General features: G+C 44.8%; 1 protein-coding gene across 1 annotated transcript; it reads left to right on the forward strand.

Moving 5' to 3' along the window:
* The first annotated feature begins 14,755 nt into the window (after positions 1–14,755).
* LOC142871016 (KHDC1-like protein) lies at positions 14,756–19,975 on the forward strand. The gene is given in 5 exon segments (XM_076003574.1): positions 14,756–14,887; positions 18,642–18,768; positions 19,284–19,466; positions 19,774–19,848; positions 19,851–19,975. Coding segments are annotated over 5 exon segments (642 nt in total).
* The last annotated feature ends 3,886 nt before the right edge of the window (positions 19,976–23,861 follow it).

The raw sequence follows: 23,861 nt of genomic DNA on the forward strand, positions 1-23,861 counted from the left end.
AAACAACCAAAACCCATAGATTAAAGGCCAGATATTCTAATGGCTCAAGAGAAAAATCAAAGCAACAACATCCAACCCAACAGAATGAACAGTAATCTACCTTACCTATCAGTTCTCTCAATAAATGTGAATGGTTTAAACTCTCCACTCAAGAGACATAGGCTGGCTGAATGGAGAAGAAAATACAGGCCAAGTATATCCTGTCTGCAGGAAACACATCTAACCTGCAAGGATGCATATAGACTAAAAGTAAAAGGGTGGAGATCAGTATTCCAGGCAAGTGGAAGCTAAAAGAAGGCTGGTGTGGCAGTTCTAATTTCAGACAATTTAGTTTTTAAACCAACAAAAGTAGTGAAAGACAAAGAGGGTCATTATATAATGGTGAAGGGCACAGTTCAACAAGAAGAGATAACAATTTTAAATATATATGCACCCAACTTAGGTGCACCCAGATTCATAAAGCAAACCTTACTGAATCTAAGCAAATGGATTAATAGCAACTCCATAATCACCGGAGATTTCCAAACCCCACTGATGGCACAAGACAGATCCTCCAAACAGAAAATTAATAAAGAAATAATGGACTTAAACAAAACTCTAGAACAATTGGGTCTGATTGACATTTATAGGACATTCTACCCAAAATCCACTGAATATACGTTCTTCTCATCAGCTCAAGGGACATTCTCTAAAATTGATCATATCCTAGGACACAAAGTAAATCTCAAGAAATTAAAAAAACCCGAAATCATACCGTGTACCTTCTCAGATCACAGTGGAATAAAACTAGAAATCAACCCTAACAGAAACTCACATTTCTACACAAAGATGTGGAAATTAAACAACCTCCTACTAAATTATTACTTCATAAATGAAGAAATCAAGATGGAAAAAAAAATTCTATGAAGAAAATGACAATGGAGAGACAAGCTATCAAAGCCTCTGGGACACAGCTAAAGCAGTTCTGAGAGGAAAGTTTGTCTCCATAAATGCCTATAACCAAAAGTCAAAAAGATCACAAATAGACAATCTAATGAAAAGACTCAAAGACCTGGAAAAAGAAGAACAGACCAACCCCAAACCCAGCAGAAGAAGTGAAATCAACAAGATTAAATCAGAACTAAACGAAATTGAAAACAGGGAAGCTATTCAGGAGATTAATAAAACAAAAAGTTGGTTCTTTGAAAAAATGAACAAAATTGACATCCCATTGGCTAAGCTAACGAAAAGCAGAAAAGAGAAATCTCTAATAAGCTCCATCAGGAACAAAAAAGGAGATATCACAACTGATCCCAAAGAGATACAAGATATAATTTATGAATACTACAAAAATCTTTATGCGTACCAACTGGAAAATGTGGAGGAAATGGACAAATTTCTAGAAATACACAGCCTCCCTAGGCACAACCAGGAAGAAATAGATTCCCTGAACAGACCAATCTCAAGAGGTGAAACAGAATCAGCAATTAAAAATCTCCCTAAAAAGAAAAGTCCCTGTCTAGATGGTTTGACACCTGAATTTTACCACACTTACAAAGAAGAACTAGTACCTATCTTGCAGAAACTATTCCACAACATCGAGAAGAACGGAAACCTCCCGGACACCTTTTATGAAACAAATATTACTCTGATACCAAAACCAGGAAAGGATGCAACAAAAAAAGAAAACTACAGACCAATATCCCTAATGAATATAGATTCAAAAATGTTCAACAAAGTCTTAGCTAACAGAATCCAGACGCTTATGAAAAAAATATTCCATCACGACCAAGTGGGCTTCATCCCAGGGATGCAGGGATGCTTCAACATACGTTAATCTATAAATGCAATTCACCACATAAACAGAAGCAAAAACAAAGACCACATGATTCTTTCAATAGATGCAGAAAAAGCTTTTGACAAAATTGAAACCCTTTCTTGATACGAACATTAATAAAATAGGCATAGAAGGGACATATCGAAAAATGATACAAGCCATATATGACAGACCCATAGCCAACATCATACTGAATGGGGAAAAATTGAAATCATTCCCACTTAGAACTGGAACCAGACAAGGATGCCCACTATCTCCACTTCTGTTCAACATAGTGCTGGAAGTCCTGGTTACAGCTATGAGACAGGAAAGTGGAATGAAAGGTATCCAAATAGGGGCAGAAGAGATGAAATTTTCACTGTTTGCTGATGATGTGATATTATATTTAGAACAACCCAAAGATTCAACCAAGAAACTGCTGGAGCTGATAAATAAATTTAGTAAAGTCTATGGATACAAAATCAATACACAGAAATCAGAGGCATTCACATACGCCAACAACAATCAAATTGAGAACCAAATCAAAACCTCAATTCCCTTCACAATAGCAACAAAGAAATTAAAGTACCTAGGAATATACTTAACCAAGGACGTAAAAGACCTCTACAGGGAGAAGTATGAAACACTGAGGAAGGAAATAGCAGAGGATGTAAACAGATGGAAATCCATATCATGCTCACGGATTGGCAGACTCAACATCATTAAAATGTCTATACTACCCAAACTGATCTACAGATCCAATGCAATACCTATTAAAATCCCATCAGCATTCTCCACAGATATAGAAAAAATAATTTTACGCTTCGTATGGAACCAAAGAAGACCACAAATATCAAAAGCAATTCTAAGCAACAAAACAAAATGGGAGGTATTAATATGCCAGATATCAAACTATACTACAAAGCTGTAGTAATTAAATCAATCTGGTATTAGCACAAAAATAGGAATATTGACCAGTGGAACAGATCTGAGAATCCTGATATAAAACCATCCTCATATAGCCATCTAATCTATGACAAAGCAGACAAAAACATACCCTGGGGAAAAGAATCCCTTTTCAATGGTGCTGAGAAAACTGGATAGCCACCTGTAGAAGGCTAAAGCAGGACCCACACCTTTCACCTCTCACAAAAATCAACTCACGCTGCATAATAGACTTAAACCTAAAGTATGAAACTATTAGAATTCTAGAGGAAAAAGTTGGAAACACTCTTCTAGACATTGGCCTAGGCAAAGAGTTTATGAAGAAGTCCCCAAAGGCAATCACAGCAGCAACAAAAATAAATAAATGGGACATGATCAAACTACAAAGCTTCTGCACAGCCAAAGAAATAGTCATGTAAGTAAACAGACAACCTACAGAATGGGAGAAAATTTTTACATGCTACGCATCCCATAAGGGACTGATAACTAGAATATACTTAGAACTCACGAAAATAAGCAAAAAAAAAAAAAAAAAAAAAAAAAAAAAATCAAATAACCCTATTAAAACGTGGGCAAAGGACTTGAACAGAAACTTTTCTAAAGAAGACAGAAGAATGGCCAACAAACATATGAAAAAATGCTCAACATGTCTAATCATCAGGGAAATGCAAATCAAAACCACAATGAGGAATCACTTAACTCCAGTGAGAATGGCCTTTATCAAAAAATCTCCAAACGATAAATGCTGGCATGAATGCGGAGAGAGAGGAACACTCCTACACTGCTGGTGGGACTACAAACTAGTTCAACCTCTGTGGAAAGCAATTTGGAGATACCTTAAATCAATACAAGTGAATCTACCATTTGATCCAGCAATCCCATTACTGGGCATCTACCCAAAAGATCCAATGACACTCTACAAAAAAGACACCTGCACTCGAATGTTTATAGCAGCACAATTCATAATTGCAAGGCTGTGGAAACAGCCCAAGTGCCCATCAATCCAAGAATGGATTAATAAAATGTGGTATATGTATGCCATGGAGTACTATTCAGCTCTAAGCAACAATGGTGATATAGCACATCTTATCTTTTCCTGGTTAGAGCTGGAACCCATACTACTAAGTGAAGTATCTCAAGAATGGAAAAACAAGCACCACATATACTCACCAGCAAACTGGTATTAACTGAGCAGCACCTAAGTGGACACATAGGTACTACAGTAATAGGGTATAGGGCAGGTGAGAGGGAGGAGGGGGGCAGGTATATACATACATAATGAGTGAGATGTGCACCATCTAGGGGATGGTCATGCTGGAAAATCAGACTTGTGGGGGAAGGGGGAAAGGGCATTTATTGAAACTTTAAAATCTGTACCCCCATAATATGCCGAAATAAAAAAAAAAGTGTGGTTCGGTGCCTTTGGCTCTGAATGTTCTTTGTGTATATATGTTACTAATGTAGATGCAGGTGGCAAGGCAGGTACATTAAGAGGAAAAAGACTCCCTCTATCCTGTTTTTTTTTTTTTGTTTGTTTGTTTTTTTGTTTGTTTTTTGAGACAGAGTCTCAGTTTGTTTCCCAGGCTAGAGTGAGTGCCATGACATCAGCCTAGCTCACAGCAACCTGAAACTCCTGGGCTCAAGTGATCCTTCTGCCTCAGCCTCCCAAGTAGCTGGGACTACAGGCATGTGCTACTATGCCTGGCTAATTTTTTGTACATATAATTTTAGTTGGTCGATTAATTTCTTTCTATTTTTCGTAGAGACGGGATCTAACTCAGGCTGGTTTCCAACTCTTGACCTCCAGCAATCCTCCTGCCTGGACCTCTCAGAGTGCTAGGATTACAGGCGTGAGCCACCATGACCAGCCCCTCTACCCTTTTTTCATTCAGCATTGAGGAATAGATTGTGTGTGTGTGTGTGTGTGTGTGTGTGTGTGTGTGTGTGTGTGTGTAGAGAGGCAGGGAGGAGGCATTTTCCAGTGAAACATTATCATGTAAAAATAACACTAGCAATAGTTTATGTCTAGTAGTCTTCAAATACTACTCTCTCTCTCTCTCTCTCTTTTTCTCTAATTCTTACAAGAAAAAGATGATGTTCTTTTTCAGGCTGGAAAACTCAGGCTCATATAAATAAGTTGCCTAAGATCACACAACTTGTTAGACCAGGGTTGGTGAGGGAAAAATTAAAAAAACAGAGAATAAAAAATATTATTTATTTATTTATTTGAGACAGAGTCTCACTGTGTTGCCCAGGCTAGATTGAGTGCCCTGGCGAGGCCTAACTCACAGCAACCTCAATCTCTTGGGCTCAAGCAAATAATCCTACTGCCTCAGCATCCTAGTAGCTGGGACTACAGGCATGCACCACCATGCCTGGCCAATTTTTTCTATATATATTAGTTGGCCAATTAATTTCTTTCTATTTATAGTAGAGGCGGGGGTCTCACTCTTGCTCAAGCTGGTTTGGAACTCCTGACCTAGAGCAATCCGCTGTCCTCAGCCTCCCAGAGTGCTTGGATTACAGGCGTGAGACACCGCGCCCGGCCGATTATTATTAAAGTAAAATTAAAAAAAAGAGATTACACAACTTGCAAATGACCAAATCGGGATGCTAACCAAGGTTGGCTCTAGTATTCCACATACTGCTCCCCAATTTGTTCCCACTTCCCCTCTCACAACAGCCTTAGCCAATTGTGAAGGCTGTCCTGCACCTCCAGCAGTTCTCTTCTGTACATATGTCAGCCAGGTACCATGTTTCCAGGAAAATAAGACCTACACATATAAATAAGCCCTAGAAGGATTTCTAAGCATTTGCCCAATATAAGCCCTACCCCGAAAATAAGACCTAGTGATGTGTGTGGCTACACAGCCTATCTGCACAACCCATGCATTTCCTGGCGGACAGGTAAGGAGCAGCCCTTCTCACCTGCCCCATGAGAGCTCTATTGCTACACATGAGAGATTAGGGCCAATCGTTCCATAGGAAATAGAGTCGAAAGAAATTTAGGATGGAATTCGGAGTTTGGAGAGTTATGATGATGTTCCTGAAGAAGACGACTTAACTATATTTGAATAAATGTAGATTGTTGTACCATACTTAAAAAAATAACACATCCCCTGAAAATAAGCCCTAGGGTGTGTTCTTGAGGAAAAATCTATATAAGACCCTGTCTTATTTTCGGGGAAATACGGTACCATGGAAATCCAGAGTTATGTGAGTGTGGGGTGCAGTGATCTGCCACTATCTGTACCTCAGTCTCTTGAACCACAACATAAATGGTCGCCACGTGCCAATTTATTTACTCCGTTCCCTAAACGGGTGAGGCTGGTGAGCCTGGAGCCACCTAAACGCGGAGGTGGTTCCACAGCACAGGGACGGGGCTCGCTCTCTGCTACTCACGGACCCGCCCAGCTCCGACTGCCACTGCTCCGCTGGTCCACGCGATCCCCAAGGGTGACCCGACACCTGGGGCAGGAGAAGCTGGAAGCCCGGCCTCGCTTGGCACAGGGGCGCCTGGGCGAGCCGAGCGGAGAGGGCGGCCGGGGCGGCGCCCACCTGCCTTACAGTTTCGGGAGAGCCGCCGCGCCTGGGTAGCCGCTCTCTGTGCATCTCGCTCCGTGTCCCAGTTGGGCCAGTAACATTGAATGTCCGAATCGGCGGGATCTGCTAACTTAGACAGGGCTCCGACCTTGGGGCCACGGAGCCTTGGACCCAAGTGCAAGTTCCCTTTTCTCCAAACCCGCTGAGGGGCCTGTTTTTCCGAGGGAAGTCACGATTTGAGCCGACACTCGCCCCTGCGCCCCCGCCGGGCTCCGCGCGCCTTCGTGGGTCCCCAGGAGGGCAGGAGGCCGCGGACGCGGAGAAAGAGCAGGGCCGCCCAGAGGACCTGGGGGCTTGGAGGGTGGACAGTGGGATCCTCAGAGGCGGCGCGGGTTCCGTTGTTCAGCCTTCTAGCTGCACCCCTGTTTCCAGGCTCCCACCATTTGTCACCCACTGAGCGTCTCCCTGGCGTCCCGGCCCGGCCCCACTGGCCCCGACGCGTGGTTGCTGGAGCCCTCGCGACTCCGTCTGCGGCCTGGGGAGCGCGCCGGGGCCGGAGAGCGCAGGGGGCAACCGCGTGGCAGAGGCGGCGACAGGGAGCACCCCTGACGGCGACGGCCCGTGGAGAGGAGAGACGGGGAGCGGGCGGGCCGGCGGGCGGCGTCGCTAGGTCGGGGCGAGTCCGAGCGGCGGGGCGGGAGAGGCGGGTCCGCGGCCGCGTAAAAGGAGGCGGAGCCGCTGCCCCTTCCCCGCCGCGTCGGGATGCCGCTCCGATTCGATCCTCTCCGCCACCGGTTCCCGGAGTTTGGTCGTGTCCATAGTACACACCCGATACCAGGGAACCCACAGTTGTTTTACCTCGAATCCTGGATGTTTCCATTCTTGTTCGGTGAGTGAGCCGGGAGCTCAGACCCTCCGAGGTCCCGCAGGCCGCCCGTCGTCCCACGCAGCCTACGGTGCTCCCCTTGCGGGGCGGCCTCGACACGGTGCCCCTTGAAATGTCCTGGAATCCTAGACTATCCTCTCTGGTCCAGTCCGGGATGACCCAACCCGGAATACCCCTTTCCTTCGCGCCCTGAACCTCTCTGCTCCCGTCGTCATCCGGTCCCCTCCTGCCTGCGGGTCCTGCAGGACGCGGGAGCGGGAGGGTGGCGGCTGCCCTCGCTCCTGACCCAGCGCACCCTTCTTTGCCAAGGCGAGAATGCAGAAATGGGGACGGTTCTCAGAAGATTGTTCGCTGTCTTCGTCGTGATCGAAAGGTTTTCAAGACGCGGATTCGTAATTAACATTTATGGATGGCCGTTGTCCCAGACCCGCGTGCTGCTCCTGCTTGGGACAATGTCTTTGCAGCTTTGCCTCCGCAGAAATCGAGGTGAACGGATTTGGGGGCGCTGGTAGGGAAAGCTGCATTCACCCAGGGGCCCTGAAAGGTGGGTTTCGCTTCCTGCATCTTTTAGGGTCACTTAGTTGTGACCTGGTTCCTTAGTCTGAGGGCCTGAGATAGTTCTAAAAACAAGGAAACAATCACTAAGTCTAACGAGTGCGTCCTGGCTTTTGAGTGAAATGTGGCTGGGAAGGGAGACTGTGGCCAGACCCAAAAGTGGGAAATCTGGCATATTTGTGCACTCCAGCTTTAGAATTCCCCTGGAAATCTCTAGGGCAGCTCCTCTGGTGGACTGTCTTCCACGGAATCTCTCTTGTGGGATAGCCAGGTCACTTGCATACACCAGGACAGCGAATCTCAAACTGTGTCCCTTCAAGGAGCAGAATCAGCATCACCTAGGAACTTGTTAAAAATGCAAACTCGGCATCCACCCCAGACCAGCAGAATCAGAAACCCCCAGGTGGGTGAGCAGGAACACAGCAATGAGTGTTTTAACAAGCCCTCCAGGTGATTCCTGTGCACAGGAAAGTCTGAAAATCACTGGGCTAAGGTCACCTCCACCAAGCAGGCACCTCACCAGCTGCTTTCTTTTTAGCCTGTGCGCGAGTCAGGAGGCTGCAAACTTCTCCGTGGGCCTGCAGGTGCTCCGTTTAAGGCTGGGTCCTGGCGGCATCTGGGGATCAGGATGGCATTGCTTGCAGAAGGACTGTTGGCCTGGAGATCAGGAGGTCCCCACTTCTGTTTGTGCCATGAATGGAAAGGTGGGGATGAAGAGAGGGGGGTAGGGGTCAGGTGTTCTTAATTCTGTATATGGTTTAAGTTATTGCAACCTCCAGCTTTTTTTTTTTTTTTTTTTTTTTTTTTTCTTGACATTAACTGGACCTGGGGACAACCTCCAGCTTTTAAGTGAAGTCCTATTACTTTATAATAAATAATTTGTATTAGTTTTGTGTTGAGTATTCCTTCCAGAGTAAGAAGAGGAAGAGAAAAAACATTTTCAGGGCTGGCATGGTGGCTCACACCTGTAATCCCAGCACTTTGGAAGGCCAAGTTGGGAAGATACTTTGAGGCCAGGAGTGTGAGATCAGCCTGGCTAACGTAGGGAGACCCCTGTCTCTACAAAAAAATGTTAAAAATTAGGCAAGTGTGGTGGCACCCACCTGTAGTCCAAGCCACTCAAGAGGCCAAGTCAGGAGGATCCCTTGAGCCCAGGAATTCAAGGTTACAGTGAGCTATGATCATGCCACAGCACTGCAGCCTGGAAGACAGAATGAGACCCTGCCTTTAAATAAAGAAATTAAAACATTTTTTTCAAGAATGGTGACTCAAGCCTGTAATCCTAGCACTTTGGGAGGCCAATGCAGGAGGTTACATTGAGTCTAGGATTTTGAAGATCATAGCATATGGTGAGCTATGATTTTGCCACTGCATTCCAGCCTGGACCACATAGCAAGACTCTGTCTTTTTTTTTTTTTTTTTTTGAGACAGAGTCTCGCTTTGTTGCCTAGGCTAGAGTGAGTGCCGTGGCGTTAGCCTAGCTCACAGCAACCTCAAACTCCTGGGCTCAAGCAATCCTTCTGCCTCAGCCTCCCAAGTAGCTGGGACTACAGGCATGGGCCACCATGCCTGGCTCATTTTTCTATATATATTAGTTGGCCAATAAATTTCTTTCTATTTATAGTAGAGACGGGGTCTCGCTCTTGCTCAGGCTGGTTTCGAACTCCTGACCTCGAGCAATCCGCCCGCCTCGGCCTCCCAGAGAGCTAGGATTACAGGCGTGAGCCACCGCCCCTGGCCAAGACTCTGTCTTTTAAAAAAAAAAAAAAAGGAAAGAAAGAAAAGAAAAAAATAGTAGTTTTGGCTCATCACAGTGTTGGGGATGTGAGTGAAAATTTTTTGGAAAATTCCTCAACCCTACCCCATTGGTGCAGATCCACATTCCACACTCCTCTTTCTTGCCTGGGTCCATACCAGTAAGAGCAGAGAGTGTCAAGGAGGGAGTTGTGTGTCATGTCAGATTCTGCCCAGCAGTACCGTCAGATGAGGACAGCAATTGGCTCCCTGTTTTGTGTGACCCAAGGGCTCACTGTTAGCTTCAGCAGGAGCAGTTCAGTTGTAGGAGTGAGATTCTTAGATGACAAGTTGGAGTGAGTTGAAGAATTTAAATGGGGCTGCATGTGGAACATGTCTAAGTGGGCCTTTTTGGCAAGTACAACTGCTGCCCCTGGATGGAAAAGTCTGGATAATTTTAGTTGAGATAGGGAAGAATGAAATAGCTGGAACCAGGAGGCTGTGGGAAGCAGGAGCTTATTACTTGCTGTAGAGAAATTGGGGTGTGGGGGGAGGACAGGGGTGATGCAGTGGGAGGGAGAGGCTGACAACTTAGGGGTCGAAGGAGATAATTAAAGCCTTTATGCCCTAGTGAGAGCTAGAGGGGACATAATCCAGAGTGATGGTGGAGGGAGCAGCTTCTGGTAGGAACAGGAGCATGAGTAGTAACAGGAGACAGGGAGGGTGAGGATTCAGAGAGACTCAATTTGCCTAAAGAGAAAGAATATGTCCGGGTTTTTTTGTTTTTTTTTTCTTTTTTTCTGCCCAGGCTAGAGTGAGTGCCTTGCTGTCAGCCTAACTCACATCAACTTCAAACTCCTGGGCTCAAGCAATCCTGCTGCCTCAGCTTCCCAAGTAGCTGGGACTATAGGCATTTGCCACTATGCCCGGCTAATTTTTTCTATATATATTAGTTGGCCAATTGATTTCTTTCTATTTATAGTAGAGACGGGGGTCTTGCTCTTGCTGAAGCTGGTTTCGAACTCCTGACCTCGAGCAATCTGCCTGCCTTCACCTCCCAGAGTGCTAGGATTACAGGCGTGAGCCACCACGCCCGGCCTTTTTTTTTTTTTTTTTTGAGACAAGAGTCTCACTTTGTTGCCCAGGATAGAGTGAGTGCCATGTTGTCAGCCTAGCTCACAGCAACCTCAAACTCCTGGGCTCAAGCAATCCTGCTGCCTCAGTCCTTCTGCGCTCCTAGCAGGTCCAGGTGGTCCTCGGTGTCCACTGGCCCCGAGACCCAGCGACTGGCGCAGGGAGCGCAGGAGCGCGGCTGCCCATCGCTGGCGGCCGAGCTGGCCCCCTCGCGCCTTGCGGGGACCATATCTTGCTGGACCCCATCACTCCGCCTCCCACCCCCGCAGTCCACGATTCCGTTTGAAATAAATCCTGAAGAGCGCGCTCTTCCCAGAACTGCACTCGGAGCGCGCTGGCCGGTCCCGAAGCGCCGATTCCTGCGCCCACCGGCGGCCGCCGCGCGCCACGCACCGCGCTCCCGACTAGGGCCGGCGTCTGCGTGGCGCATTCTTCTCCTGCAGGAAACGCAACCCCCAGCTTCTCCCCCAAGTCGCACTGTTCCGGAGCGAGTTCTCGCCGCCCCGCCCGCCCGGAGGCGGCAAAGCCCGAGCCCCCGCGGCCCGTCCTGCGGCTCCGCGCGCCGGCGGCGGCGACTCGGGGCGGCCGTTCGCGGTGCCGCGCGCTGCCTTTTCTCCCTCCAGCACAGCGGGGCCTCCCAGGCCGGTTCACCTGGGCTGAAGGCCAGCCCTGCGGACCCTGGAAGGGGAAGGAGTCAGCCTCCACTCGGCAGTTCCTTGCAAGGAGCTCCGTACACTCGCGGCCTCTTCATTCATTAGCCTCTTCACCGCCTGCGCCCGGTCGCTTCTAAATCCCTCCCTCCCTCTGCTCCTGCAGGAGTGTAGTAGGATACCTTGAACTTCGGAAATTTGCAAAGTTCGGAGTTCTTGCAGTGGAGGAGCTTAGTCTACATGGGGGATTCTAATGATTGGGGGAATTCTTGCCAAAGAAAATCCAACTGTTCGGTCTTTGAGAAAGGCTGCCTGTGGGAAACCTGGGCCTGTCCTTCTAGTTATCCCACGTGATCCTGGATGAAGTCCCCTCTCCCTCCTCCCCAGCCCGCTGAGGGTGTCATCCTCTTCTCCTGCCTAGTACACTTGCACCCTAGGAATGCCTGCCTAGCCCTCTGTCTGTTTGCATGGGACCCCGGGTTCTGTTGCTTAAAACGGCTGTTTCTCCAACATACCTTAACATCTTGCAAAAGGGAATTTTTGCTAGGATATCCAAGGCCAGCATTTCAGTCCAAGTTTGAGCCATCATATTTTTTTTTGAAACAAGAGTCTCACTCTGTTGCCCCTGCTAGAGTGCCGTGGTGTCAGCCTAGCTCACAGCAACCTCAAACTCCTGGGCTCAAGCGATCCTTCTGCCTCAACCTCCCGAATACCTGGGACTACAGGCATGCGCCACCATGCCCGGCTAATTTTTTCTATATATTTTTAGTTGGCCAATTAATTTCTGTCTATTTTTAGTAAAGACAGGGTCTCGAACTCCTGAGATCATCCTGCCTTCTTGGCCTCCCAGAGTGCCAGCACTAAGCCATCATTTTTAAGCTGTGAGGACTGGAGTTATTTCAACAAATGATTTGGAGAAACTTAATCAATTGTTAAAGGTCATTTCTGCTGTAGGACTAGGTTGCAAGTATGATAGATGATATCCTAGGACATCTGGCCATTTCATGAGCTCTGCTTCCCACCCCAACCCCTGGCATTTCCCAATAATGATTTTTTTTTTTTTAAAGAAGGAGCACTTAAAAGCATATTCATTGGCATTGTGCAAGAATAAATCCAACGTTTCTCCTATTATAATGTTAGCAACAAGGCTGGTGAGTGTATAAATCGGTTCAACCTAAATGGAATACTATTTGGCAATACCTCATCTATTAAAAATGTACAGAGCCCCACAATTCTACATTTGTAATTTTATCCTGTAGTTTGACTCCCCACAAGAAATAACATTTACAAGGATGTTTATTTCAATAGCATTACTGACACAGGCCAAAGATGGAATGCTAGGTAAATATTAATGGAGAATAGAAAAATACATCATATTTAAAAAATAAAAAGCAATGAAAAAGACAAAAGTCTTTATCCTCATGAAATTTACATTTTAGTGAGGGAAAGAAAAATAAGTAAATCTGTAGTATCTCAAATGAAGTGCCAAAGGGAACAATCCTCAAGGTAAAAAAAGATGCAAACTATGTTATATGTGTGTTAAAATATATATACAGTATGTATGTCTTTTTTTTTAATTTAATTATTTTTTTAGCGAGGCAGGTCTCACTGTGTCACGTAGGCTGGAGTGAAGTGGCTCAATCACACCTCACTGTAACTTAGACTCCTGGGCTCAAGCAATCCTCCTGCCTCAGCCTCAGTAGTTGCTGGGACTAAAAGTGTAGTGCCACAATGCCCGGCTAATTTTTTTATTTTTTGTAAAGATAGAGTCTTTATATTACCTAGGCTGATGTTGAACTCTTGGCCTCAGGAGATCCTCTGGCCTCAGTCTCCCAAAGTGCTGGGATTACAGGGTGAGCCTATACGTGAGGCTTAATAGGTATATATTTCTATTTGCATAGAATAGCTTTGAAAAGATTTAGTGGTTAACAGAGAGAAAAGGGAGGGAAAGAGACTTCACTACATAGCCTTCTGGGGCATGTATATTACCTATTCAAAATAATCTGTTAATGCAAACATGATGGTATTCATTTGCAACCTAGATCTGTGAATTAAGTCCTTACACCAGTTCCCTTTTAGGATCTGATGGGATTACCATAGTGTTAGATAAAAATGTCAAAAAGTGACATATGCCAGAAGTATATAACACAATAATTTGAATTAAAATGTAAAGTTTATCAGGCAAAAGGCCACACTAAAAAAAGAAAGAATAGAATGTAAAGTTTAAATGTCGGCCGTGTGAGGTGGCTCCTGCCTATAATCCTAGCACTCTGGGAGGCCAAGGCAGGTGGATAGCTCAAGGTCAGGAGTTGGAAACCAGCATGAGCAAGAGTGAGACCCCATCTCCACTATAAATAGAAAGAAATTAATTGGCCAACTAATATATATAGAAAAAATGAGCCGGGCATGGTGGCGCATGCCTGTAGTCCCAGCTACTCGGGAGGCTGAGGCAAAAGGATGGCTTGAGCCCAGGAGTTTGAGGTTGCTGTGAGCTAGGCTGATGCCGTGGTACTCACTCTAGCCTGAGCAATGAAGTGAGACTCTGTCTCAATAGATAAATAAAGTTTAAATGTCTAATATCATTATTTATTTATTTATCTTTTTGAGACAGGGTCTCACTCTGTTGCCTGGGCTAGAGTGCCATGGTGTCAGCCTAGGTGACAGCAACCTCAAACTCCTGGGATCAAGCAATCCTTCAGAGCGTGAGCCACCATGTCCAGCCGAGTAATTCTCTTTTCCCAGTGCACATACCTGAAGAAAATTACTACGGGCTCCTTTGGGTGAGGGACTGGGGATCGTTACCATGTACTGCCACAGTATTGTTAGGTCTTTCTTCGTGTGGATCTGGCCTCTCCTTCAGTCATTGAGTTTCAGGTCTGAAAACGAGGCAAGGGAGCAGAACTTTTCACTTACCAGCCCTATCTTCCTAATCATCCAGCCTTTAATTCTTTTTTTTTTTTTTTTTGAGACAGAGTCTCACTCTGTTGTCCAGGCTAGAGTGCCCTGGCATCAGCCTAGCTCACAGCAACCTCAAACTCCTGGGCTCAAGTGATCCTACTGCCTCAGCCTCCTGAGCACCTGTGACTACAGGCATGCGCCACCATGTCCCGCTAATTTTTTCTATATATATTAGTTGGCCAATTAATTTCTTTCTATTTATTAGTAGAGACTGGGGTCTCCCTCTTGCTCAGGCTGGATTCGAACTCCTGATCTTGAGCAATCCACCTGCCTCAGCCTCCCAGAGTGCTAGGAAACAGGCATGAGCCACCGTGCCCGGGCTAACCTTGAATTCTTTTGATGGACAAATTGAGCAGTACTTTTGTTGGCTGCCCGGATAGTTTGCCCCTAAAGACACCATGTTTCATGAACCATTTCTGTAACTCACTAGTAGTCAGGTTTCCCTGTGAAGCTGACCTTGGACCCTGCCTCTTTATTGTGATGATTGTGTCTTCCTGGCATCTGAGGGTTGAGTGGTACCCCCTGGCCTTTATTGTTTGAGGGAGCGTTGGGGTCATGCAGATTGCTCTCAGAGAATACAGTTTTATGATGACAGCTGCTACTGTCAGCCCTGGCCCACAGAGGAGAGGCACTACTGAGCTTAGTGGTGCTGGTGACCTTGTGACCAGCACCTTCCTTATTGCTTTGGTAAGTAATATATTTTCTGGGCACTCTTGTGGATTTTCAGCCTTAACTATTCATAGTATATTGCCTATAGCATATTCACTTCTTTAAGCCTTTTCATTGCTCCAACTTTTGCTACAATCCTGGCATTTCTAACCCCCTTCACGGGGGCCATTGTTTTTTCCATGCTTTGGGAGCTAGCCTAGTCATAGGTCTGCATCGTCTCTTGTCAGGTCAGTAAATCCTGAAAGCACCATCTGATTCTTTAAAATATTTATATGTTGATCTTTGGCATGAGAAATTTTATATGGCCATCTTTGTAATTATTTTTTGAAAATAAAAGAAGTGTGATTCTCAGTGCTTAATTGATAAAAGCTTATAAGAGACACTGACTGTTTGTATCCACTGAAGTATAGAAAAAAATTGTAGTGATTCTGTCCATTATCTCAGGTATAATGAGGGCAACAGGCTCTTTATCATCAGGTTCTCTGTTTCTTAATAGTTCTGAATTTTGACATAGTTTGAAAAGAGGTCCTCAAGGGCAGAGAACTAAGTAATCTGTGGTTAATATCTAATTATCACCAATATCCACCTTATGTAAACTATATAGTGACTTTTTAGGAATTCTGAATTTTTCCTTCACTGATTTTTTAAAAAATCTAGTGAATTCATTTAGAACCAAACAAGAGAAAGTGTCTCTTATTCCCTGACACATTCTGCTGCGGTCTGACTGCAGGATAAGGCTTGGAGTGGGTATAGCATTCTCTCACTGGCTACTCAGATGGATTGTAGGTCTTGCCTTGTTGAATAGTTTTGCCAAATCATGCAGATAGATAAGCCTAATAGCTTTTCCTTTTGCCCTTTCTCTTTCTAAATATGGTTATCTACAGGAAATGTGCTTCGGAAACCAGCCTAAAAACTGAGACAAAGGCCTATACATTATATCTTTTAAAAAACTAGCTGGGAATAGAACTAAGATTGGTCGCCATCTGGTGGCTAACTTTGGGATCAACTCTTGGAAGTAGGAAATGATCAAATTTGGAAAGCCACAGTTCTTTAAAATCCAACTTATTAATAAATTTTTTATCCTGCATGTGTTTCCACTAACAAAAATTTAATGGCTATCCCATCCCTTTCAACACTTCAAAAGGCAGATGTTCTTCTACAGGTCCCTCCTGGAATTTGAATTTCCTGACAATATTAATTCTGACCATCAGTTTCATCAAAATTAGGCATTAACCCCAAACGACAAAAGACTTCTCCTGACATTACTGCAACAATGTGTTGGGGCTATCCTTGCTGTATTAGTCTGTTATTTTCAGTAATTTCCAGGCCTTCACTCAAGCAATCTTCACATGTTGAAGGATTAATACTTGTCCTGCTGTCACTTTGATCAATGATACTGACACAGCCCTGATATAAGGCTGTGCAACACTAAGGTACTGCTTTTTATGTGGAGGGCAGGTCACCTGATCATTACACAAACCTATCCTGTGTAATATATCTTTAGACTATTTTATTACTAATATTGTAGACATCTACTGCTACAGGAGACAGTTTCTCTGAGAAGGATACTCAGAGACCTAAAACAAGGCAAGCATGGAGAGATATTAATCATTGCCTCTCTCTACATCTGCACTGCGGGAGCTACAATTACAACAGTAGGAATAATACAAGTAGGAAATGTAGTTCAAAATTTGTCTCTGGTCCTAACAGAAGTCATAAATGACAGTATTTTTTTCTCCAGCAGTCCAATAAACTAGGTCCAGTAAAATTTCATGGTGGTCATAGATGATTGTATAGTCTTGGCTAGCCAAGAAGAACTTTGTGTTATAGCAAACGGTGTTCTCAGCACCTACATAAAACATTCCTGGTAGGTAGAATGATATTGTGGCTTGGTTAAAAGAAAAGATTATCTGGCTCTCTAGAACAGATTCATTTGGATTTTTGGGCATGATTTCATGGCCTGGTTTTAAATCTAGGCCCTTGTATTTGCAGCCAAATAATAGGATTAATAATTATTTTGTTTCCACTAATTACCCATATTGTAGTTGACCAGTGCACTTTGTCTACCTTAAATGCTACTGGGCAATCATTTTTGTCTTTCCAGATGATTAAACATCTCATTTTACAAGAAAAGGTATATAGAGAGCAACTGTAAGTAGATGCAGTGTTCTCCCACTAACCTTTTTATCAATGGCTTCTGAGAGTGATATGGATCTGAATGCCACAGATTAAAGTCCTGAGGGCTGACTTTGTCTGTTTTTGGTCAAAAGGGGAGGCTGAGAAGTGCAAACCACCTAGGAGCTTGCAGTTGGAAGCTGACAGGTAAATTCTAATCATCCCTACCAAACATAAATATCTCTTGCTAAATACTTTTACCTGTTAAGACTACTCAGTGATTGTGACGGAAGAAGATGTATGTTTGAAGCCAGAGAGATACAATACTCTGATATCAAGACCAGATTAGCCTCTCTACCTCCTAAATAAAAGTTACCAAGGTAATCAGCAAATTGCCCCATGTTGGCAAAGAGGCCACTGTTTCCCTAAACACTCCTTAGACTTACTTAGCCACTCCTATAATTAGTTTTCTACAACTTTTCCCTGTAAGGCTTTATTTTCCTACAGTGTTTTCTGTCCCTTGATGCAGCACATTAAATAAACCCATCCTTGTTTGACTACACATATTTAGTCATCGCTTGGATGCTGGTACCTGTCCAGACTTAGGAAGTCCATTCTGGAGTCTTCCTGCTCCAGTACCTTCTGTTCCTCAACCCCAGCCCTAGTTCATGCCCAGCAGATTTGCTCCAAAATTTTGGAAATTATTATTATTATTATTTTTAGACAGAATCTTACTCTGTTACCCGGGCTAGAGTGAGTGCCGTGGCGTCAGCCTAGCTCACAGCAACCTCAAACTCCTGGGCTCAAGCAATCCTGCTGCCCCAGCCTCCCAAGTAGCTGGGACTACAGGCACGGGTCACCACGCCTGGCTAACTTTTTCTATATATATTAGTTGGCCAATTAATTTCTTTCTATTTATAGTAGAGACCAAGTCTCCCTCTTGCTCAGGCTGGTTTCGAACTCCTGACCTGGAGCAATGCATCCGTCGGCTTCCCAGAGTGTTAGGATTCACAGGTGGGAGCCACCCCGCCCGGCCTCTTTGAAATTAGAATGAAGAAAATTTGGGATTCCTAGGCATCAGAAAATTGAGCACTGATCTGGTACATCAGTTTGGCAGGAAAGGATTAAGCTCAGAGTAGACAATTACTTAGAATGGATTTTCTTTTCTCTCTCTCTCTCTCTTTTTTTTTTTTGAGACACAGTCTTTGTTCTGTTGTCCTGGCATCAGCGTAGCTCACAGCAACCATAAACTCCTGGGCTCAAGGGATCCTCCTGCCTCAGCTTCCCAAGTACCTGGGACTAGAGCCGTGAGCCACAATGACTGGCTAATTTTTTGTTTCTATTTTTAGTTGCCAGTTAATTATTTTGTATTTTTAGTAGAGATGTTGCTGTTGCTCAGGGTGGTGTGGAACTCCTGACCTCAAGTGATCCTCCAGCCTCAGCCTCCCAGAGTGCTAGGATTACAGGCGTGAGCCACCGCGACCATCCCTAGAATGGATTTTCTTGAGGGGAGCTACTGGGATTGGAGGAGGATTCTAAGGTGGTTCAAGAGGCGGGTCCTTTAGGCGCCTATATTTAAGAGAGGGCCTTGGCCCTTCTTCACTTTTCCAAGTGCTTTTTCAACTGGCTGCTTGCAGTTGCCCCTTTTCTGAATCAGGTAGCAGCAGAGCGTGTGGACATGGAAACCAGACTTCCCAGCAAGAAGCCATGGTGGACCGAGCCTGAAAACTTTCGTGCTCCAAGGGTATTTTACTTGGAAGAGGACCAGGAGGAGCTTATCTTCGGTGAGTAGCTTTTGCCTTTGCCCTCTCCTTTATCCCTTCTGATCTTCCCCAACTTTCCCACCCCCATCTGTCCTAGGTCTCTACCCCCAAGGCCACCTCCCACTCCCCAAGACTGGTGGCTTACAGTCCATGTAGTTGGTAGGGAAAATCCCCCACCCCGGGGTCCTGAGGCAAAAACTATTGGTGATTGGATACATGTGAAGCTTATCCTACTAATGATAGGGAAGGCCCCACCCGGGGCCCTAAGGCAAAACCCACTACTGATTGGATCCTTGTGAGGCTTAGGGCTAATCCTACTAATCCCACAGTTAATTGGATATTGGTTGTGTGGAACCCCAAGAAGTGTCTAAAACTGGAGAGAAATAAGGAAGCGGGGCTCAGAATTTGGTGGTATGCCCCTCTGATCCCACCTGCGACTCAAAGCAGATTCTACCCCCCTGTGTGTGCCACTCTGTTCTTTCCCTGGTCAATCTCTGGTCACTTGCCACAACATTGTCACCTCTTAATGCTCACAGGACACAGTGACACATACCTTCACTGCATCGAGGTGCACAGCTACACCCTCATTCAGCTGGAGCGTTGGTTTACCGCCAGAGGCCACACTCGTGTCATTGCAGTCGGGCCATTCAGAGCAACGCAGTGGCTGTTGCACATGATGTCCCGCGTGATAAGCCAGGACTCCTACCATCACGCCCAGGGTAGGTATCCGTGGCTGAACTGTGTTGGAGACTTGGCAGAGTTGCATGGCATCTTGGGTTCTTGAACCAGCTGGGTGCCTGGGAATCCACGTGGTTCCTGGTGTCTATTGGGAAGGGAAGGGCCCATTTTTTGTGGCATGTATTAATAGTTGTTCAGGGAGGGGAAGATATTGAGGAGGAGTAAATGGGTCACCTGGGAAGGCCTGGGTGCGGTGACACCCCCACAGTGTCCCCATGTGAGTTCTGGCCTGCCCTGGGGCTCCAGTTATGGGCCCTGCTTCACCAGCCCTTGGCATTCTCCCCACAGGCCTCAAGATGCTGGAGCGGGTCCGGAGCCAGCCCCTGACCGAGGATGACCTGGAGACCCCCATGAGCATGGAGCCGATATGGGGGACCTGTCATTGGCCATCAGCATGAGTGGAACCATCTCTTTTAGTGCTCCTGAGGCTAGCCCTTCCCACCTGGCTGCTTGTTCTGGGTTCCATCTGAGTTCCCTCTATTGGGGATAAAGGACTGATCTCCTGGCTCAGGCTTTGAGAAAGCCTTGAAAGACACTATTACATCTGACTTCTGTGGGCCCGTCCTGTACCTCGCAGGCCTTCTAGGCTTGTGTCTTGGGGGAGCTCCCTAAATGTAAGAACCTGTTCTGTCATACTGGCAACGAGACCCAATAAGACAAGCCACCTAATAAGCAACGCCTTCAGCGTGCTGTCCTCTTTCCTTTGGATAAACTTATGCAGCCCAGAAGGAGCTTCTCCGGGCAAACCTGGTGCTATCAAGGAGGTGCACCCAAGTGAAGGAGCCGGAAATAAAAGACAGCTCTTTTATGAACTGCTTCTCCTAGACTGGGAACTTGGTCAGGCTGCTCTGAGTTGAGTGAAAACAGGGGCTTCTGAAAAGAAGAGACCCTCCTAGGAATCCCATGGACCTCTCAAACCTTATCCCTTTGCACTCCTTTGACCGAGTGTGACTCGACACGGATGGCAAAAATTATGGAGATTAAAATTACTCTTTGAATGTATCAATATTTTGAAATATAAAAAAATCCAAGTAAATAAGTTTGTATGAAAAGAAACTCCAGTTTTTTTATTCTACTGCTGTGCTTTGTAAAATCTGGGGCATTTAAAAACTTAAAATCCCGAGAAAAAAGCAAGTGAGTCCAAAGGGTTAAAATGCAGACAAAAGGGGAGTAAGGAATGGTGGGAGGAGGGGTCCAGACAGATGCAAGGTGTTCCCCCAACTGCCTGGAGAAGCAGGCAGCCAGGCCTGGGTCCTGAGGGCCAGAGGGTGGGAGTGGGAGTGGAGGGGGTGGGTTTCAGGGAGCAAAGGATTCTGAGACCCCTCAGAACATGAATAAATTCCAGTAGTAAAGGCTTCCTAAATCTCCATTCCAGAACTTTCTCCCAAATGCCAAATCTACCTTTGGATCTCTCTACCCAAGATTATGGCAAGTTAAACCTGTCCTTACTTGAACACTTCCTCTTTTTTTTTTTTGAGACAAGAGTCTCCCTTTCTTGCCCAGGCTAGAGTGAGTGCCCTGCCCTCAGCCTAGCTCACAGCAACCTCAATCTCCTGGGCTCAAGTGATCCTACTGCCTCAGCCTCCCAAGTAGCTGGGACTACAGGCATGTGCCACCATGCCTGGCTAATTTTTTGTATATATATTTTTAGTTGGTCAATTAATTTCTTTCTATTTTTTTTAGTAGAGATGGAGTCTCGCTCAGGCTGGTTTCAAACTCCTGACCTTGAGCAATCTGCCCACCTAGGCCTCCCAGAGTGCTAGGATTATAGGCGTGAGCCACCACGCCCAGCGAACACTTCCTCTTAATTTGCTCCTTTTTGAGCATTCTATGTCTTACAACCAGGCAATTGCAGTACTCTAGGAGAGAGATGATGGTGTCTTAGACCAGAGTGGAATGGTCAAATGTTAGGAAATGTACATGGTCAGTTACTAAAGAAAAGTGGGAAAGGTCAGATTCACAGTGGAAAAACACTTGGAATCTGGGTGGAAGAAAAAAAAACAACCAAATCACAGTATTTTCCAGGGGAATATCTTGTTTACTTCTATGTTTATAATTTCAAGATTGATGGCTCATAAAGTAGAGGGAAAACTTAATTTGTAGAAGGCATTCGCAAAAAAGTATTTTCTGCTTTAAGTTTCACGTTAAGAATGATCAAATTAACATTCTGTCTTCTGAAGGCCACAATTCTGATCTCTAAAACCCAGTCACCAAAGGTTTTTGTGTGGGCACATCCTAAGTACCATAATGTAGGAATTAATATTTCAAACACTGGAGTGAGAGTACATCCTTTTTTTTTTTTTTTTTTTTGAGTCAGTGTCTACCTTTGTTGCCCAGGCTAGAGTGAGACCCCTGGCGTCAGCCAAGCTCACAGCAACCTCAAACTCCTGGGCTCAAGCAATCCTGCCTCAGCCTCTCGAGTTGCTGGGACTACATGCATGTGCCACCATGCCCAGCTAATTTTTTCTATATATGTTAATTGGCCAATTAATTTCTTTCTATTTATAGTAGAGATGGGGGTCTTGCTATTGGTTAGGCTGGTTTTGAACTTCTGACCTCGAGCAATCTGCCCACATCAGCCTCCCAAAGTGCTAGGATTACAGGCGTGAGTCACTGCACCTGGCCTTAGTATAATTGTCTTAATGAGTTTCCTCAGGTTAAAATAGTGATAACAAAAGTGTGGATTATATGAGCTGAGACATGTGGAAATGTCTTATAAATTGACAGCTACCCCCTCTCCTACCATATTGTTATATTATTCTTATTGTTACATAGTTGACCTTGGCTGAGAAGACAATGTGGAATGCTAATGTGTGAAGTCACCAGTCACACTGAAGTCACACCCGTTATGCTTGACAGATTATGCTTACTTACTGGCAAATTTGTTGTTAAGAACTTCTTGTGCTGCTGCTTTTTTTCTTTCCTTTTATTTGAGACGAGGACTCATTTTGTCCTCTGAGCTAGAGGACAGTGGTATAATGATAGCAGCTCACTGCAACCTCAATTCCAAATTCCTGGTCTCAAGCTATCTTCCTACCTCGGCCTCCCAAGTGCTCGGAGTTCAGGTGTGAGCCAGTGTGCCCAGCCCTTTGTCCTGCTGCTTCTTGATGATCAAATATCTTAATTAACTCTGGAGTTATTTGGAGTTGAAAGAGAATATTGAAAGATTTCGGGCTCTTCAAAAACTGCCAGGAGAACTGGTTTACACATGATGGCCACTTTTTTTTTAAATGGGAAAATGTTATTTTCTGTAAGTTTATAAATACTATACTCAACAATTATTCAACAAAGTTATTTCTCTAGAAACTAATTGTTTAGTATTATAGTCCTGAGGTCTAGCACACTGTGTGTTATATAGCAGGCCCTCAATAATTATTTGTTGAATACATCAATGAAAGTATTTTTAATGGCTAGGAATTTATTCTAATATTGGGGAAAACAGAACCTATAAGGGAATGAAGCACTTTCTAGGTTACTGGACATAAGCAAAATAAATGCCCATACCTGACCTTTGGACAATAATCAACACTGATCTTGCAAAAACATTCCTAGGGAATACTTTCATGATTGCCAAAGATACTACAGTATTCCTAACTTCATTCAAACTTCTGACATGACAATCATGGCTCTGTGTTACTTGTTTTCTTTACACAATTACCAGAAAACACTTTTTTCTCACTATGGGTCTCTGTATACTTCAGTGGGGTTTAAGGAATCCTAGCTGTCACTCTCTGCAAGTGATGGTCCCACTGAAGGTTGCTTCTCTGAAGCATTCCCTGGAGGAGACTGTTAATAAAAAAGGCTTTTTTTTTGAGACAGAGTCTTGCTTTGTTGCCCAGGCTAGAGTGAGTGCCATGGCGTCAGCCTAGCTCACAGCAACCTCAAACTCCTGGGCTCAAGCAATCCTGCTGCCTCAGCCTCCTAAGTAGCTGGGACTACAGGCCTGTGCCATCATGCCTGGCTAATTTTTTCTATATATATTAGTTGGCCAATTAATTTCTTTCTATTTATAGTAGAGACGGGGTCTCGCTCTTGCTCAGGCTGGTTTGGAACTCCTGACCTCGAGCAATCTGCCTGCCTCGGCCTCCCAGAGTGCTAGGATTACAAGCGAGAGCCACCATGCCCGGCCCAATAAAAACACTTATTGGGTTTCTTTTTGCTTAAATTGTTGTTTGCTATTCAATAGGTGCAATATTTTTTATTTTCCTAAAGAAAATATCTACTTAAGCCTTACCAAAATATGTTGTCTGTCTGAAACTACTTTTTACTTAACTGATCATTGAGTATCTGCTAGGGCATTTTAATTTAAATTTAAAATTTTGTTTTTTTGTTTGAATAGGTAATATCTTCATAGTGTTCAAAAAGGAAAAAGTGCT

Source organism: Microcebus murinus, chromosome 5 (genome assembly GCF_040939455.1).
Source record: "Microcebus murinus isolate Inina chromosome 5, M.murinus_Inina_mat1.0, whole genome shotgun sequence".
In the NCBI taxonomy this organism is placed as follows: domain Eukaryota; kingdom Metazoa; phylum Chordata; class Mammalia; order Primates; family Cheirogaleidae; genus Microcebus; species Microcebus murinus.